The sequence below is a fragment of the Lissotriton vulgaris genome, chromosome 12, assembly GCF_964263255.1.
Source record: "Lissotriton vulgaris chromosome 12, aLisVul1.2, whole genome shotgun sequence".
Lineage (NCBI taxonomy): Eukaryota > Metazoa > Chordata > Amphibia > Caudata > Salamandridae > Lissotriton > Lissotriton vulgaris.
This window is the reverse complement of record NC_141700.1, coordinates 156,894,523-156,912,603: the sequence shown is the minus strand read 5'-3', so window position 1 is coordinate 156,912,603 and position 18,081 is coordinate 156,894,523. Positions and strand designations below refer to the sequence as shown.

General features: G+C 43.1%; 1 protein-coding gene across 1 annotated transcript in view; it reads right to left on the bottom strand.

Annotated features, from left to right (window-relative positions):
• The window catches only part of SLC25A44 (solute carrier family 25 member 44), a 73,471-nt gene that overhangs the window by 20,465 nt on the left and 34,925 nt on the right, over window positions 1-18,081 (bottom strand). Inside the window, exon 3 of the mRNA XM_086947659.1 lies at window positions 15,854-15,981. Coding sequence (XP_086803785.1) covers window positions 15,854-15,981 — 128 coding nt within the window. The remainder of the gene's footprint in view (window positions 1-15,853; window positions 15,982-18,081) is intronic.

Sequence of the window (18,081 nt, the reverse complement as noted above, 5' to 3'; positions counted from 1 at the left end):
AAACTGATGCCACCACACTGGCCAGCATGCACTCAACCAAGTGCTCTCCATTAAGATAATCTTGCCTGTGGGGAGTTCAACGCTCCTTACTGCTCGGCAAAAAAGGAGCCTAGTTTCTAAGCAAGGATTATTGACATCGGGGCAGATACATTCACTGGTGCATAAAATTAGCATCGCCTGGTCTCATTTTGGATGTCCGCCATCTGCCGTAATTGCGCACCCCCTGCCCCAAAACAATAACCCACATATCACATTCTACACATAATACTACAGTTTAGCCACTGTATACTAGAACAATATCCTTACATTGTATTTGATGGGTATGAATAACAGAGATTCTCCTCACCCAAAACACCCAAACTTCCCTCCACCGTAAACTATCAGCAGTAAAACAGTCTTGCAGGCAAGTTTATTTTTTGCTGTTCTAAAGCAGGTTGAGACCATATTCTTATGCAGTCCAGTGGCACAAACTCTATATTTCCCCGCATACAGTTTCCCTGATCTGCGCAAGAATATGGAGGGTACATCCCAGACAGTGTCATCTTGTATCCACCAGAGTAACTCCCCTTTCTTTAAGTAATGCATCCAATGTTTACCATGTGTCACAAGTTTAAAATCTACTATGCTACTCAGCCCGACAACCAAAGAGTTAGGTAACAATTAACCTCCATTAACAATGCCAAGAAACCGCCCCAGTGGTCAGCGTGCACTGTACAAATAAACGTTTGTTACAGAAGGCATCAAACAGCATGAAGGAGGTAACAGGAAAAAACGAAAATGAGAGAATGAATGGGTGGCGGTAAAGGGAGACTATATGAAAAGTTTTTGGAAACCATGAAGCGTGTGTTCACAGGAGGCTCTACATAAAAGCTCCTGGAGAAAGGAGCATTAAAATGGACTGAATGACAAAACACAATTAAAGAGGAACACACAAGTGAAGAAAATCAAGTGAGGAAGAGAGGTGGGGAAGGTGAAAAACGACAAGCCCCGTGGATTTTATTTTTGTATTTTTCAATTACAAGGTGACAAATTGACATTCCTTTCCCAAGAGTTTGACAAAGGAACGATAGGAAGTGGAACTGTAGCAGAAGATGTTGGGTTGCACTTCCAATGGAAGCTTTGTTGAGCGTTTTGGTAAATGAATTTGGCTTGTATTTTGTTTTTAAACAAGGGTGATCTCCTTCTCTGAGAGGTACAGGAAGGCCATGTCAGACAGCATGTTACATATCTAATAGGGGGCTTGGATAAAGTAATGGGCAAAGCAAGCAAATTAACTGCTAGTATCAAGACAGACAGGGAACGGATTAACAACTGTAGTGTAAAGCTCAAAAGGATTCTGTGCAATGTGCCTTTTACACAGTGCGTAAACAATGTCATCAAGACTTAAAACTCCTCTTTCTCGAAGAAACTCAAAATTCTCATATCAATCCAGTGCATCCACTCAGTGAAGAAAACGCTATGGGGAAATGACAGTTAATCGAGCAGTTTTCTGAAAATGTCTCCATCACCCTCTGTCGAACGTGCAAGTGGCCCTGTAATTTAAGCCACTGCCCAGGAGTAAAAACATGTCTCAAATTCCTATGTACTTATATGGGGGATTGGTCGGCTTTGTCAGAACCTTCCATTAATTTCTTATTAATACACTTCAGTTTGTGAGGTCCAGTATCTTTCAGGCCTCTTTGTAATGTAGAAGACAGGGAATTGTCCGAGTAGCAAAAGAACCCCATCTGGCGGTCTGTCCCGAAGGATGACGCAGTACTCAAATTTTAATAAAAGTTTGGTCTTTAGGCTTCGCTAGAGACTGTTTCCAAGTAACAGGACCCCTCTCAACCGACAAATGTACATTCAAATGACACAGTTAATAAACAACAAAAAAGGAGAAAATAAATGTACAATACGTCAATGAGACAAGTGTGGGATCAGCTACAAATCTATATAAGCTGAATCAAACATTCCTGAAGGGAGAGAATTCTACACAGCTCAAGAGTCCAACACATGCTAATACAAAGCCTTTGTTTTTTGTATAGTGACAATTGTTTTCCAACTGAAGAAATGTGTCGCACAAGCAGAAATGTGTCGCACAAGCAGTGTAGGATTCCCACCTGCACAGCACAGAGGCAGCTGAGAGGGCAGGGAGGCTATCTTGGATTGTGTTCAAATGAGCCAGGGATCAAGGCAAACATAGATTACACAGTAATAATCTATTTACACCTTGTACTTTGGCATTTGTTCAACACAGCAGTTCCTCCAGTAGACATACTTCCTTGTCCAGTTCTCTATCGAACATACCCAGGCCCACACTTCTTGAACTATGCCTCTCCCTCGGCAGTACTTCCCTCTTCTGTTAATCTACAGCTGCACGTCTTCCTTCTCTTCCCAGCAGTTTTCTGCACTTCTTTTCACGTCTTCGTGCCACACTTCCTGCCTGCGCTGTTCACCCCCTCTCTGGAACAGACTCTTCAAGGCGCCTGCATGCCACGCTTCCGGTGCTATTCCTTTAACTCTGGCACACACAGTCTTCTGAACGTCACACTTGCAGAGCTAGTTTGCTCCCTCTTCACCTTTCATGTGCCATTCTTTCCAAAAACTGATCTTTATGATTGTGTCCCAGTTACTAACGCACAGCTGTCTGGTGTGCCAGAATCCAACAGACATCAAAGTTGAATTTTATCCATTTTACACAAATCTTGTGCATTTAGTTTCGGTTCCTTTAGTTTCGGTTGGTTCCTTTTGTAGATGAACAAGTGACTTAGTAAACAGACGTTAAATAGTGCTGAGGTCAGTGTGATTCTGGGCAAATCACTTCTCCCCGTGCCTATGAATGTGTTGTGTAATATGCGTAATCCCCACTTGATGTACACGATTTTGTAGATCAACTCCCGGCCCTCACAAAATGTACAGTGCACCAGTGCTTTAAGAGTAGGTTTGCGCTATATAAACAGCGACTCACACAGTACAAATTCAGAAATGCAAGCTAGGTCTGCTACGGGAATCCATGTATGTAGTGTTGATCATAGATACCAGTTTCAAGAGTAATTTGACAGTAGTATTTTTATGCTGAAGACTTTCCATATTCAACAGAATATGGAAATTGAGTTCTGCAGCAGACAATTGAGTTGGGTTAAAGTGACATTTAGAGGGAATTGAAGAAGCATGTACTGCTAGTATGCTTGTAGCAACTTACAATCTGATGGGGACATTAGACTCCCCTGAATGAAAAATTCAAATTCTTATCCTTGAAAATCAGAGTTCTTTTAAATCACTTGAACTATGGTTCTTTTCCTGGGAAATTTACAGGCATTATACGCGCTGAACTGTCCTGACTGACCGCATGAGGGAATCAGACTATTTTTCTAACATGCATATTTATTTAGCTTTTCCTTAGAAAGGCCAATTTAATCATTACAAACATTTTAGTGGCCTATTACTTAAAGGCTGTGTTGGGCAAATTCTGTTTTGTATTAAAAATAAAAAGTTGCAAGGTACAACTTGTAACAAACATTTTTTATAAACCGTTTAAACTGAAAATAAGGGAAACACTCAGACACTGTAGCCAGGCAGGCTGCTGCCACACACACTCACTGCAGCTTTTAGCAATGACACTTCGCCCGTATTTTACCCTCTCCTGTCAGTGGCATTGATCTAATTCTCTATTCGCAACGCTAGAGCACGAAGCTTTTACCTCTTTTGAATCTTTGCCTACCTCACTTAAAGACGTTTCACTTTGTCCTTTGATGATTCAAGTGTTTTGCTTTCTATTTGGACAGAAAAAACATGTTCACAAAACAAAATGCAATTTTTGTGAGGTGCCCTTCAAGTCGCATTAGATAGGCGCTGTTCATTGTTTACCTCCCAGAAACTCACCTTGAACAGTACCAGTGCTGCATGAAGTTGTCCGTGCTGCGGCAACAAAATATGGTGTTGAATGAATCCAACATTCACCCCCAGTCAAGAGATTGGGTTAAATTCATTGTTCTTTTGCTCACTATGCCACCCCAGTTTGGACCAAGCCATATGCAAATCAGTCTTCACCCTGCTCCTCATGGGAATAGTCGAGCCCGAACTGCCAAGCCGTGTCCTCCCTGGACCAGATCAAGCATCCTGGGACCGGTTTGGGGGTGGGGTGGGGCTAATGTATGATTGGTGCCTTGCTCACTGTGCCACTGGATTCAAGCTAACCTGGCTGATTAGGGGATAATACCACGAAAAAGGGCTCCAGGGTGCTGGTTTCCGGTCCAGGGAGGACCTGGTTTGGCAGTTTAGGCTGAACTGTTTCCGTGACGAGCAGGGTCAAGACTGATCTGCATATGGATGGGTCTAAACGGGGGTGGCACGATGAGCATAAGAACAATGGATTTAATACAGATCTCTTGACGGGGGTGAATGCATGATTTATTCAGCCTTTTGTCCATCATTTCCTTGCGTGGTGCCTGAAGCTGTCCACCACACCTTACAGGACAAAGAAAATATTATGTTCCATGGTCTTCCACTCAAAGTTAACAGCCTTAAAAATGAGGGAAAGTGCAGTGAGAAGTAGCTCCCTAGCTAGGGTTATTTTGCCACCGAGGAGGCATTCAATATCGAACTATAGACATTTAACATTAAGTCACTATACGGCATTGTGGCACCATTAAATGTTGAAAAAAATAGAATCAACTGATACTCTTCATCTGTCTGCTGAATGGATTCGCAAATTTGCATGAAAAGGCTTACACCCGCTTCAGAATCTGATTTATCAGAAGCGTACTCTTCAATCACGGAGGTACCACGGGTTGAAATTCTAGATTCACAGTTGCCAAGGATTCAATCTTCCCCTACAGTCAACAGCGTCAGTGGAGAAGAATTTCCCCGCCAGGTTCTCCTACCACGCCAATCCTTGTGACACCTCTATTAGTCCAACAATCAAGTCATAACCGCCCTTGATGTAGGATCGCCAAGGAGCTCCAAGACTGCAGATCAAACTCATCCCAGCGCAGTGGAAGCACTGAGCTAGACAGAATGTTACCATGACCTCTTATAAATGGATTGTAAGCACATTAGGAGTGTTTACATTACAGGTACATGTTAATTGTTTTACTTCATGAGCTTTCACATAGTATTATATGTGGGTGTATATGGTGATTATATACACACACAAGTTTAAATTTAACTTACAAATAATTGAACGTATTTAATAAAGTGTGTATTTAAGTTTAAAGTAATATTTCAATGTGTAAGTGATTTAATAAATGTTTAAAATGGAATATTGATTAAGACTATTCTAAATATATAGATAGGTATTTATTGTGAAAATATTTTTTATAAATTTGAGGTATGGGCTCAAGGGGGGTTCTGGGAGAAGTAGGTTGGTTTTAGAATTCAGGGGCGGGTAGTGTATAGGGACAGTAAGGAGTTTTTAGGGTTCTAGGATGGTTAGCGAATGGGATTGTAAGGGAATTTCAACGAGCAGGAACAGGTTATATAAAATGTATTTATTGTAATTAAAATAAGCACACTTTATTTATTTCCTTAATAATTTCATTAAAAAAAATACAAATTAAGAAAATTAAAACGTTTTAAAAAATGTTGTTACATATTATAAATAGAAGCCATATAGCAGGTGTCTCCAACCATTCGATCCTGAGCTATCAGTAGCTGGCAGATGCCTTCAGAGTAGCTCACTGCCTTGAATCAATTTTAAATAAGCACAGGGTCACATTTTCCTTTTAAAGTGAAGTAAATGCTGTGTTTAGTTTACAGTAGTATGATCAGGCTGCAGATAGCAGGGCCTGATAATGAGCAGTGCTCAGTCAGACTTATGACTGGCTTGGTCACAGAAGTGAAGAATTGACCCACTAAGGCCTTTAACTCTTAAATAAAAGTCCTCGTCAACTCCGTATTAGAGCGGTGAACAAAATGATGGTTCAAAATGCTTTTAAATGGGAGAAAATTAAAATGAAAAAAGTTACCTTAATGATCTAGTTAACTCTTCTTTTAAATGTTCTCCCATTTCAAAGTGTTGCATTTACTAACAGTAGGCCTCTTGCACCTAGTGGCCAGTAGACACTGTGCCATGTTTATAACTAAAAAATACTTTTTTTTTTTTTTTTTAAATGGGAGAAAATTAAAGCAAAGAAAACAATTCTATAAAATATTACATCTTAATGCTTTTTCTTTACTTTAGATTAACCCAATTACATCTATGGGCCCGAATATGATCTCGGTCAGAGGCCTTTGGACCAAGAGCGTCGGTTTCAATTCCGACTGGTTGATAACAATACAGCCAGTCGGAATTGAAACCAGCCCATCATTCCGGCAGGCTTCCAACAGGCTCCAGGAGCCCGTCTGCCAGGCAGAGACCAGACCGGAATCCAAATGGAAGGAGGTTCCGCCTTCTGGATTTCGATACACGGTTTCCGGCAGGGTTTCCATTCCGGCGGTTCCGGCTTGTAAGCCCACTCCGAAAGAATGTTTGGGGCCCCTGGCAGGACCCTCTTCTGTTTGCTGCCTCCAGGTGAGGGCCGAGAGGGTGCCCTAGGTGCCGCCCCCCCTTGTTGTTGGGTGCAGGTATGAACACAGACTCCCATTCCTCTATGGGAGCTTGTGTTATGGCCACTTTACAGCTGGAAAACGAGCTCCCATAGAGGAATGGGAGTATGCAACCACACCATGTCCAATCCCATCGTGATTAGGCGGTTGGTCCCGTTTCTGTGATGACGTCCGCCCAACATCTAAATAGGCCCCTTAGTATTTTATGAAGCATGTTTATTCACTTTAAATTCCACTCATGTAAACAAATGGTATTTTTCCTTATTAATATGGCACTGTGTCTACAAGCCACTGGCTTCAAGATGCCTGCTGTTTCTAAATGCAACACTTGGAAATGGGGAGTTGAAAGGAAGGCATATGAAAGTTAATTCTTCAGTTTTATATTCTACCATTTCAAAGTCATCTTTACAAAGCAGGAATCTTGCTCCCATAGGCTGATAGACACTGTGCAGTATTTAGAACTGAAAAATACAGCAATTATTTTAAGTGGGGAGAAATTTCAAGTGCTGTAAAATGTTCCATATTATGAACATTTTTGAAGAAATTTTCTTTGCACTTCACATTTCTCCCATTTAAAAAAACAAGCATTGGCATAGCCAATAGGTCTCGCTTTTGGGACCTTTTAAGTGTTTAGCCATGCAGCACTTGCACACACAGGAGAAAGGACACTGACAGCGATAGGGGTGGGGGGAGGGAGGGAGGGAGAGAGCAAGTGGCAGAGAAAAGTAAGGCGAGACAGAGGAAGAAAGAGGAGGGGAAAAGAAAGGGACCGAGTGACAGAAATGGATACAGACAGAAGAGTACAAGAGAACAAAGGCTGGCGAAAGAAGACAAACAAAGAAATAAAAGGCAAAAGAGAAACGGAGAAACAAAGTAAGCAAGGTAAGTAGATGTAAATATAGGGCGGCGAACAGAAACAAGAGGATAAAAAATACAAAGCGATAAGAACTGTGGAAGAGAAGGAAGATTGAATGAACACAAACAACTGAAATAAAGATTTGTGCTGAGGGTAAAAAGGCAGGAAAGAATGATGTAAATATAAATAGTCCGAGGGACAAAAAAGGGAATGAGAGACTAAAAGCAGGAATAGTGTGGTGATAAAGATGAAGGAAGGAAATAAAGAAAGGCGAAAAGAAGGAATAGAATGGGGGGAAAAAAGTAAGTCGAAAGGAAGGTATAGTGCAGGGAAGAAGAAGGAAGGAGGCAGGGATATAAGAAGAGTATATGGGGAGATGGTTGAGTGAAAAGGACTGATGAGCAGGCACAAAGGAAAGGAGACAGGTGTATTAAATGGGAAACATTACGAGCGGCGATAAAATGGACAGATGAACAGATTAATAGTGCGAGAGCAAAAGGTGGTAACGAATATGGAAAATGAAGAAAAAAAGATAAAGAAAAAAATGACCAAACTACATTAAATGGTATAAAAGAATGAGGGAAAGGAGAAGATGTGTAGGGGCAAATCAGAGACTGGTAGGGCTAGGAAGTTTAGGAATGGAGGCGGCGGTCAGAGAACAAAGTCTAAAAAAAAAAAAAAAAAAAAAAAAAAAAAAAAAAAGACAGACGCAGGACACAGTAAGACGAAAATAGAGGCAAATAAAAATAGAGCTAGAAAAGGGGCAAAATGAAGACATAACATAAGCTGGATTCCTTGAACAGAAGGGAGACAAGGCTAGAGAGAGAGATTGGAGGGTAACTAGACAGAGAGAGAATCAAAGTGAGAGCGTGAAAAACAGATTCACCCAAAAAGGTAGGGTTGATATGTGTCTGGAAATGCAACAAGCGCGGCCATGCAAGTGAAAGCGACCCTTGGAAACATGATACAGAACAGATGGCACCCTGCGCGCCCCTGCTCGCTTCCGTAAGCTGGAGGCCACCACACGTACGAGTGTTAAAAAGTCTGGAGTGATTCCAAGAGGCCCTCTCCTAGAGCACTACATGCGTGCTGCGCTAGGCACAACCTAATAAGTGGACCTGGGGATACCATCCATAGCCACTTATTTTCAGGCGGCAAAGCTGCGATTCTTGGGCGAGTGGTCCAGGCCGGAATCAGAAAAGACATGGCTGGTTATGGACAGAGCCTCCCGGCTACCTCTTTGTAGAAGGTTCCCTTCCTGGACAAAATGAGTTGCATGCCTAGTCTATACTCCTCTGCTGTCACAGCTCCTATCCTCCAGGGTTGGGACGTGGTGGGGTTGAAGAAGGGACTCACAATGCAGCCGTCCCCCCTGACACCCACTGTGGGGATTTTCATCTTTACACCCAGAATGAAACAGGAATTTGAGGCTTGGCAGCGGGAGGGGTGCAGATCCATAGGCCACCTTTTCGATGTGGATGGGCCCATTCCGGTTAGTTCCCCGAGGATAGAGGGGATACTATCATAAAGAGAACGATTTCGATATGCCCAAGTCAGGCACTGGGTTCCGAGTCATGGAACCAGAGAAGCCACACAACGGTACCTCACTGCGTACGAGAAGTGGCTCCTTATTAGAACCTCAGACAAATGACTAGTATTGGATCTGTATAAAATGCTATTAGGCCCAGGGTCGTGGGGGCAAGTCTGCATCTCAACAGAGATGGGAGTGAGAGCTGGGTAGAGAACTAACTTCAGTAGAGTGGGGGGGGGGGGGTATCTACCACAGGGCTAGGCTCACATCACCTAACACAGCAAGCACAGAAACAGCAGTGAAAATAGCCACATACTGGTACTCGACTCCAGCTCGTTTACACCAGATAGATCCTACACAAGACTAACTGCTGGAGATACCTTACAGAGAATGACACACTTACACATATACTTGTGGGATTGTTTGAAGTTGTCGTGATTCTGGGAGGAGGTCCTCACGGAAATCGATACAAACTTATCTACCCAGTTACCTAAATTCCCATCATACATTGTGTTGGGCTCCCAATCCCAATCACCTACCCACTCCAATCCCGGTGAGGCATCAAGCATTTCTAGCGTGTTGGGGCATTGATTGAATATCACATAGGCTGGACTGGCTAAACAGGGTCTGGAGTCTTTTGGGCATGGAGCGCCTGTCCTTTGCATTGCGTCCTGGGGATGATACTTTTCAGGACATATGGAGACCGTTCTTTACCCTTCTATCACAAGAATTCACTGAGATAATCAGTCCCCGCTATCTTAGAGTGTTGAGACTGACAGACACCTCACAACCAACGATCTGACCCAGTGAGTCAAATGCAACAGATGACACTTTTATTTCCTTTGGATCTGGAATGAGCAGGCACCCAAGGGGTGGGGTGGGGGCGTGGGGAGGGAAGAGGGAGGTGGGAGTTGTGGGACAGGGGGGGGGGGGGTAGTTATTTTGCACTCGTTTATTTTGTTATATGAAACGTTGCAACGTAACTGACGAGGGGGAATGTTGACGCTGAGTCAGGAATTGTTGTTAATGTTTTTTGCGGCAACAATAAAACAATTTAAACATTAAAAAAAAAGTGGTTTGTATCATACATGTACCTGTGCCACCAATGACGAAAGGCAAGACCTCTGCCAAAAGTACATACGACACAGGCTCTCAGTCACCCGTACACATATAGCCCATTCATACACACAATGTTCATACATCCCCACAGGCCATGCGCTCACTGACGCACAGGGCAGCCCTGCCATAGTGCCCCTAGTTAAAGTATTGAGTTCAAACCATAGTTTCTGGCTCTATGGACATTAAACAAAGTGAATGAAGCTGCGCGTGTGGGTGTCTGTTAACAATGCACACGTTTTTTAGTCTTCAGTAGCTCAAAATGATTTTCCCTGATCAGAAGTAGCACTCACTACCGAAAGGTTGGAGACCCCTGCCATATACCTATATTTATGTATACCCTGAACTCCAAAGTAAAGGTGTTTCATATGTAAAGTAAATATGAGATGTAAAGGTACTGCCGATGCAAGGACTTCCATGTAATGACTTGCTACATAACAACCTGTGAATTAATGACAGGCACTCAATCTAGACAGCTCACTTTGAAGGTGCACTAAGATTTTGTTAGCATCCTACTAGTACACACATTTTATCTGTACCACTCTCTTAGTCTTTTTGGGCAGCAATAACATACTCCAAGACATTCTAATCAATGGAGCAAACAAACTTAACGTTACTTTGAATTCCACTTCTAAGATATCAGGCATAGTTCAAACATGACTTCGGCATTTGTCAATCAGATCACCCCTTCCACAATTTCTAAGTGTGCTAATGCCTGCTTTCTTTTAGTTCCTACTTCTATGAAGGAAGCTCCCAGCATTCGTTCAAAAGAAGTACAGAGCTCCTGAGAAAAATCCTTTATTCTCACATTGTATCTACTTCAGTCTCAGCCGGCATGCCTTGATGGTTGTGTGTGTGTTATGCGGGGGGGTGGGGGAGGTTAATTTAATTTAAAATAATTTGTAACTTACCTTTCCGCAGCCGGGTTTTGCGTCTTCTCTGCAGGAATAGGAAGCTGAAGCAGGCACCCAGACACCCACCCCATAGCCAATCCCAATGTTGCAAACAGCGATGTGATTGGTCGGGTCGCCGCCCAGCCAGGGGATTATTGGGAGGCCATTTTGTCCATGCGTGCTGCAATGCAGCTTGCATGGAGAAGGGCAGAGTGCGCATGCCTTTTTGGGGTGGCCCCAGGGGGCCCATTAAACAATCTGTGCGCACTCGGGAGTTGGCAGGCACACCACTCCTCCCCTGCTCATAAAGCACCCCCCCCCAACCGCCACCAAACATAAAATGGTAATAAATGAAAGTTATTACCATTTTAGGTTTCTGCTTCTGGCACTGCGAGAAAGCAGTGGAGCGACGCTCCTCTGCCCTTGTGCAGGAGCCGCCCCATATCATCTTCCTGACTAATCAGGTTTGCTGTGATTGAGACGTGCCAGAACACTTTCTTCTACAGCCCCTTCGACAAGGTAATCAGGAAAAGTCAACATGAACTCTGGTACAATCCATCCACTACCGGAGAGTCGTTTTGGATGCACTAAAGGGAAAAGTGTATCCTTCAGAAGACCGACACGTATTGATCCTTTTGAAGTGGCTTCAATGTTCTGAAGATGAAGTACCTTATGACAAAGCAGATCTCATTACTTCTAGGTTTAATGGCATCCTCCACCTTCCTGGTCCCACAAGTAAGTCTTCACACGAGACCATGACAATAATGTCTGGAAGATTAATTGTGCCAATACTGGAACAGGAGGGGGAATAAATGCACTCCGTCTCTATATGCAGCTCAGTCTCCTCAGCAATAATCGCAACCAGAGAATCTCCTAATGAGAATAAATTTACATTAAAAAGTGATACGCTTGGGAGCGCACACAACCCACTGTCTGATACAGAGGACATGGTCCCAAAGCAAGATGTCTTATCACATCATTTTCCTGGAACAGAAAACTATGCATCTAACTCTCAAAGCATTCCATCCTGCCTTCATGACAACCTCTCGTTTATATGGATGACCACTCTGACCCATTATGTGAACAGTGAAAGAGGGATAAGATCCGGAGGGTTGCCACAGGATGTGCTGTCGATATGAAGTGGGCCACAGTCCGCAACCTGCAGACAAATGCACTTCACTTTACCAACTAAATGAACAATGCAAAATTGGTGCACCAATCTACTTCACCTGCCTGAATCCCTACACAAGACTCATGGGCCAGATCAGCTTTAAAAGTTCGGAATAAGATCTAACACTCCAACCAAGCACTGCTGAATTAGTCAGCTTGGTTCCTTAATGCAGTCAATGTGACAATTGAATCTTCCTCAGCACTGATAAGATGCTCTGGACTGACGTTTGGTTTCTTTCCAAATTACTTTTATGCCTTAAAATGGAAAGCATTTTGCATTTCATATGTACCAAAGACGTTAACTCTACCAGTGGTCAAGAAGAAGCAGTACAGACTTACTTTATTATTGGCCAGGTCAAGGCTGCAATTTTAATCCATACAGGCACCTCTCTTAGCTATTACCGTTTGCAAAAAGGATTGTGAAGGGGATTTTCTACAAAGTGTTGATCATCAAGAGCTTTTTAAAGGATAGTAAGGTGTTCTTTTTTCAATAGGCGACCACTCAGTCAAGCCTATGGGTCATTCGCTTAAACCAATTCAACAAGTTTCCTGCAACATCTACCATGGAAAGCTGCAATTCACATACCCATTACTTCAGCATACAGGCCTAGTGAAAATTACGTTTCATGTTTCCATTATTTTTTATAAGGACAAAGTGGCCATGTAGGTGCACTGAAGGTTCTCCACCAAGCGAATATCAGATTTCCATGTTAATCAATCAATTTGTTACTAAACTTCTTTTAGATCCCTCCATACACTGGATGCCATGGGGGCACTGAGAATTTGTTTAGACAAAACCAAAGGAAAGCTGAATATCTATGTGTCCACAATGGCCCCCTTACAGGCAGCCTCAGCTACTTCGAAGCAGCCTACCTCTAGATCATGGGTACTCACAAACTTTCTCTCCGGGGCCAAATTTCCAGTTTGGTTTGTGTCCGAGGGCCGCTCCGGTGGGGGCGGGGTCAGAGTCAGTGGGGGAGGGGGAGGGGGTGGGGCAAGAGCAATAAAATAAACTGACAAGGAGGTTGATCACAGGTCCCTGCAGCGGACTCCATCGTCCACTGAGCTACCAGACCTGGCATACACATCTCTGTTTCTCTCTCTTTCTCTCTTGGTCTCCCTCTCTCGCTCTAGCTCTCTTTCCCTCTCTCCCTCTCCATCTCCATCTCCCTCCCTTTTCCTCCCTCTCACTCCCTCTCCATTCCCCTCCCTTTTCCACCATCCCTCTCACTCCCTCTCCCTCTCACTCCCTCTCCCTCCCTCTCCATCTCCCTCCCTTTTCCTCCCTCTCACTCCCCCTACCTTTTCTTCCCTCCCACTCCCCCTCCGTCTCCCTCCCTTTCACTCTCTCTCACTCCCTCCTGTCTCCCTCTCCCTCCCTTCCCTTCCTTCTGTTTCAATCCCTTTCCCTCCCACTCCCTTTCCCTCCCTTTTTCTCCCTCCGTCTCCCTCCCTCCCTTTCTCTCCCTCAGTATCCCTTTCCCTCTCCCTCCCTCTCACTCCCTCCCTCTTCCTCCCTCCCCCTCACTCTCTCTCCCTTTTCCTCCCTCCCTCTCACGCACTCCCTCTCCCTCCCTCTCCATCTCCCTCCCTTTTCCTCCCTCTCACTCCCTCTCACTTTCCCTCCCTTTTCCTCCCTTTCGTTCCCTCTCACTCTCCCTCCCTCTCCGTCCCCCTCCCTCTCATCTCACCCTGCCTGTGTGTCAGCCGGGGCACACACACACTCACAGCCGCAAACAGAGCAAACAGGGTTGTGAATAGATAACACCTACAAAAACATAATATTTTTTAAAACAAATGTAGCGCATAATTTCCGGAAGCCATAGGGTCAAATATAGAACTAATAGTCGGCGCTGAATCAATAGTACATGCACTACTTTAACCAAATAAACGCTGGGCAATCCCTCTTAGTAAAACCTGACCTGTGCTGTAAATGTGTTGCTGAATATGAAAGAGTATTCAAATGCTTACAGGCATCCAGGATAGGGAAAGTGCTAATTTACCTTGTTTGGGTTTAGAACCGATTACATGTAAGAAGGTTACTCAAAGCTGCAGTAGCATTTGTTAGCACTGATTATTTTTGGACAAAAATGTAAATCGTCATTTTCTCTTGAGTGGTCTTGCATTCCATGGTGGGGCAATAGACAAGGAGCGAGAAGTGCCGATTAATTAGGTGGTTTTCCAGCTAAAGAATGCGCTTTTCTTTTGAGGTGTGCATGTGTTTATAAGAAAAATGGAGAACAGCACTCCCATGTAGTAATTCGCATGCCAACTTCGAGACCGTTATCAGGGCTACAGTGCCTAAGGTAGCTACTCAGATATTCATACTCGCTAACAAAATGAAGCACTGGCTTTCGATTAATAAAAAAAGCGCCTTAAAATACTGACTGCCTAATACTTTGAAAATAGTTGGCTGGTGCGTGGTTGGGAACTGTTTTTGCTAATTTCACCTGAGGATTGAATAATTACCAAATACAAATGGGGTATGTGTGACTCATAAGACCACAGTAAGTTTCCCCTCCCTCTCACTCTCCCTCCCTCTCCGTCCCCCTCCCTCTCATCTCACCCTGCCTGTGTGTCAGCCGGGGCACACACACTCACGCCGCACCCGAGCACTTAACAGGTCTTTAAAAGACCATTTTCATGTTAATGAGGCCTTGATGTATTTCACCTCTTCTTGTGCCCCTGCAACCTTACTCTGGCTATCGCTAGGATCGCCCGGCCCCCACAGAGCAGCAGAGTCTCTTGCGCTGCTGCAGAAACTCTTAAAAAAAAATTTAAAACACGGGTATGATGTCTCAAGGTCCGCGGGCCGCCACGGAAGGCTTGCTGGGCCTCCAGCGGCCCGCGGGCCGTACTATGAGTAACCGTGCTCTAGATGGATAATGTTTTGCCTTTTGTTGGGTTATCAATGGGTAAATGGTTTCCATGGCAGTATACTGTATCTTCATTTAATAAAAATAATAATAATAATAAGTAGCGCAACTGCACTGACAGAACACAATGGGATTGTGATGGACGGGGATTCTTGAAGGCTGCAGTATCAGTTTTCAGACTTCTCTAGCAGCATCCTACCTTAATACATTGGCTTAGTTCTTCCTTCTTTGTTTTCTTCCAAAAACAAACTTGGTCAAAAAGAGTTTGTCACCTTATTTACTCTCGCAATCTTCTTGTCACCTTATTTACTCTCGCAATCTTCTTGTAATCTTTTTCATGACCATAAATTGAATTTCACCACTATTGCCTTTAAATAGGATGCTAAAATATGTTTCACTGAGTAAAATGGCTTTCTAAAGAAAAACTAAAAATATGTATTTTATGACCGTGTTCGAGATCCTGTGCATGGGTGGGACAATTCAGTAGAACTAAGATGATAGTTAATGAACAATTATTGGTCACAATTTTAATTAACAATTATTGGTCACAATTCAAATTGATCTGCTCCTAGGCCAATTGAAATTAGATCCCTAGAGCTAAGATGAAGAATATTGCACCTTTCTAGGACTGCTTCATAACTTGTATATCATTTGAAAATGTTGCTTTTTTATTCCAAATTCAATACAACCTGGAGTGTCTGACAATTTCCCCAAAACTGGGCTGCTAGAGATCCTTGAAACTTTCCTGCAAGAATTATTCTATCTTGAATACATAAGAGATGTTTGACTTAACACAGATTCAAACAAATGCCTGGCTGGGTTCTACAGTGCAAATGCAAAATAACAATGCCTTCCCTCGAATACTGCACCCCGAGACACTTACCTGCACCCTTGCCCGGATCACATCCATAGGGTTGGTGATAGTGGATGCTGTGGCTGCAGCTAATGGTCCAGAGACAGCCTGGAGCACTAGATGCGGACAGTCATTCGGAGCCAGCCAAGAGAGCTGTTCTGTCAAAGGGAGAAACAACAATGTGACTCACAGGGGCTTAGCAGGTGTTAATGTGAAGAGTTTCGTCTAAAGCACACATACAACCACAGGTTTCCTGAACCTAAGATGATGCAGCAGTAGGTTTGCTGCTCCGTATATTGCCCACCATCCTTCCAAAAGTGATAAGATTGGAATTCTAGGTGTGTGAGACTAACAACCTGTAATTCTGGACGGATACTAGATATGATAAAACAAATTATCAACGCGGCAAAGATAGCACGGTCTCTTTTGAAATTTTGACCACGGACTTCAGTGGTCTCATACAAACCACATAACTATAATATACAGGTAAACCAAGTCACATATGAACCATTCCACCAGAAAAGTTAACAAAACAGAACTTCTATAAAATGCTCCACTACAGGCATCTCCCAAGCAACAGGACTCCAGCACGGGTAGCTCTTGTTGTGAAGACGCCTCAGAGGGCAGTACGATGCCATTGCAGAAAGGAAAGCTCTCAATTGGGAATACCACCTACTTTTGTTCATTATGTGTTTTTTTTTTACAGGGCAGGAAATTAACCAATCTTATCAATGGGGCTTAAAATAATCTAAGAATTAACATCAATAACAAAAACACCTAACCTCACATTACATGCCTGGTGATGACTTGAAATGTTAGAAAATACTGGGGTTTTGTGTGATGGCTGCCCTTTGTAAATTGAGAATGGGAAGAAAAAATAATCACTGACTAGTTCTCAGAACCGATCAAACTATTCCAAGAGGAGGAGAATTCCAGGATTCTTTAGGCATACAGTCATATCATGCCCTACATGCCATAGGACTTGATTTGTCCAATGCCACAAGCATGTTCTACCCTGCATCTTTAGAACGGTCATTACATATACGATCTGTCAAACTTCCACAACTAAAAACTAGTTGGGCAAGTTAACTTTGTATCTTCATTTTTCATTTCTACTGGAGTGTGAAGAAAAGACAAATTCAATGCAATAGAGATAAACTACCCTAAAGCAGAATGAATTTCTCCCTTATTAGGGAAAATCAACTCAGCTGGAGTCTTATCAGATTGTCGCCTAAGGCACACATTTTTTGCAACTCTGCAACTGTTTGAGTAAATGACTGTTAATGTCTTAATTCTTACACATGGAGAGGGGGTAAGTCACTTAGATGACAATCTGTGGGTGCATGCATCAACCTCCCTAAAGTTGTGGGTGAAGGGAGCAGCTTCCGAGTTAAGGGGTAAGTGAGATAAGTAATATCCTAGTAAGGTACTGTGTATATATAAGAGCATCAGCTGAATAAGTGGTGGGTGTCTGGGTAAAAAGAAAACTTCTTACTAAAAGTATGAAGGTGTTCGGAGCAGCTTCTTAGCTAGGCTCTTGGATGCAGGCATCTGCATCTGAGTTAAACTGATGGGGACATTTCAGCTAGGAATATTGGTGCAGTGGGTGGTTTAGAGACCAACTTGAGCTAATGTTACATTAAGCAGTTTCTGACCTTAGTTGGCGAGAACATGAGAAGTGGTTGGTAACTCAATATATTTACAGGTCAATGGAGCAGTTTCAAAACTTGAGTGCCTTTACATAGTTTAATTTATGGGCTAATTTTGTGCTTACAAATGGAAGGTTCTGAGGTCAGGAGACTGGTGCTTGGACTAGTAGCTAAGCTTAGTAGGTGGATACATGGATCTAAGTCCTGTGGTTCTCGCACTTAGTAGCTTCAGAGGGGGGCAGAGTAGTTTTTCTGCTTAGGTGGTATTTCCACGAAGCAGCGTCTAAGCTGCTGTGCTGGTGGCATGGAGCAACTGGTAAGCTGAGGTAATGGGTAGAACGAGCTGCTTCTGAGATAATTTTGGAATTTGGACAGAACAGCTTCTAAGACAAAATGATAGAGGCATTGAGAAGCAGCTGAGCTATGGTGGCAGTTTCATGGAGTAACATCTGACCTCATATGTATGGCTGAGGAATTGTTTGAACATGACAAAACTAATAAATGCAGCACCAAAATTATTATTTTAATTTCACGTATGTTCTTTCTTATATCTGCTCGAGAACAATGGGAACCCACTGTCATCCAACTTCCAAATTAGATTTTTAGATA